General features: G+C 40.7%; 1 protein-coding gene across 1 annotated transcript in view; it reads left to right on the top strand.

The window, feature by feature from the left end:
* Window positions 1-865: 865 nt before the first annotated feature.
* The window catches only part of tsen54 (tRNA splicing endonuclease subunit 54), a 5,051-nt gene continuing 4,409 nt past the window's right edge, over window positions 866-1,507 (top strand). The window contains exons 1-4 of the mRNA XM_015379404.1: window positions 866-944; window positions 1,022-1,120; window positions 1,203-1,255; window positions 1,446-1,499. Of these exons, the coding sequence (XP_015234890.1) occupies window positions 879-944; window positions 1,022-1,120; window positions 1,203-1,255; window positions 1,446-1,499 (272 nt within the window). The 5' untranslated portion in view covers window positions 866-878. The remainder of the gene's footprint in view (window positions 945-1,021; window positions 1,121-1,202; window positions 1,256-1,445; window positions 1,500-1,507) is intronic.

The following is a 1,507-nucleotide window of genomic DNA, read 5'->3' as shown; positions in this document are numbered from 1 at the left end:
TTGTATCCGGATACAACGTTTCAGTATCGATACTTTTGACAACCCTACTGGTTTTATACAGTAAGCCAACAAAGCCTTGCTTTTGTTTAGAAAACATGCAAATTGAAATGGATGAACGGGTCCCCCCCCTTTGGAATGGGGGTCGTTTGGCCCCATACCTGTCTGTGTCTCTGAAAGGGGGGGTCGTTAGAGGGAATTGTTGGCCTGGCTGAATAGGCGAGGTCTTCTGATCCCCTGTAAGGGTTGGGGTTGCGATGATTGCGGGAAAGGATCAACTTAACTTCCAATTTTCACCAGCAAACCTCAAAGTCTTCCTTCCTCCGTCCAGCGATGTTCTCTTTCATCTCCCACTGAAAACATCGTTAGCAAAGCTCTGCTCTCCCCTCCAGAGGAGCTGGATGGTTTCCCAGAATCACTTTGAAGCCGGCTGATAGTCTTCATCCATGGCCTCTCCTCCTTTCCTTATATTTCTGCCTTTTACTTTTTTTTTTTTTTTTTTTCACTGATTAGATTTTTTTTAGATGGTATACATATCTGTTTATTTTATTTTAGTATTAATTAAACTTTATTAGGTAAATGATTGTCAACTAGCTCTTCATTTTTACCGTTCTTACACTTTACGCTTTCTGTTTTTCAGTGAACTTTAATCTTTTTGGTTTTTATTGTTCCTCTTTTTGAGTAAAAAAAAAACAACAGATATTTCTAAGGATGTAGTTTATGAATTCAGATCAGCTCTTCTCGTTCTGTTCAAACATGGCCTCCATGCATCCATTAATAAACAAATGAAAGTCAATATTTTGTAATAAATAGCTTCTTTGTTTCTTATTTGTCATGTAATAATGGATTATTGTTGTTTTCAGGGTAAGTTCTGGCAGACGATGGGTTTCTCTGCAGAAGGAAAGCAGTATCTCCTCCCTGAAGAGGCTCTCTACCTGATGGAGTGTGTGAGTATCACTCGTTATTTCACTAATGTGTCGGAGGAGTTTCTTCCCCTCCTGACTGAATGTGTTTCTGGATGCAGGGCAGCCTGCTGGTGTTTAATCAGGACCTGCCGCTGTCCATCCAGGACGGCTATGAGATGTTTCTGTCTGCAGACGCTGTCAGCCTGCAGCAGTACCAGGTGCATTTCTCCTCTGATGCTCTGATTAAAGCTGGAAGCTGCGCTTCTGGTCTGATCTGATGGTTCTTCTCTCACATTGAAGGTGTTTGGGCATCTGAAGAGGCTCGGCTACGTGGTTCACAGATTTGATCTCAGGTAACAGAAGCTGGAGTTTGGTCTTTGTCTCATGGAGGGAACTTTTTGCTGCTTTAAGATGCGATAAATTAATGATAAAACTGGGCCTCTGATTTAAAGGTTTTTAGATGATTAAAGTCAGTTTAGTCATATATATATTTAATGACTTTAAGGGTAATCCAAGCTAATTCTATTCAGTTTATTTCTATAGCGCCAATTCACATCATGTCATCTCAAGGAACTTTCCAGTTCACCAGATCATCCAGTCAGATT

This window comes from Cyprinodon variegatus, unplaced genomic scaffold (genome assembly GCF_000732505.1).
Source record: "Cyprinodon variegatus isolate N-32 unplaced genomic scaffold, C_variegatus-1.0 Scaffold191, whole genome shotgun sequence".
Lineage (NCBI taxonomy): Eukaryota > Metazoa > Chordata > Actinopteri > Cyprinodontiformes > Cyprinodontidae > Cyprinodon > Cyprinodon variegatus.
The sequence above is the reverse complement of the archived record's forward strand: the minus strand, read 5'-3'. Positions and strand labels throughout refer to the sequence as shown.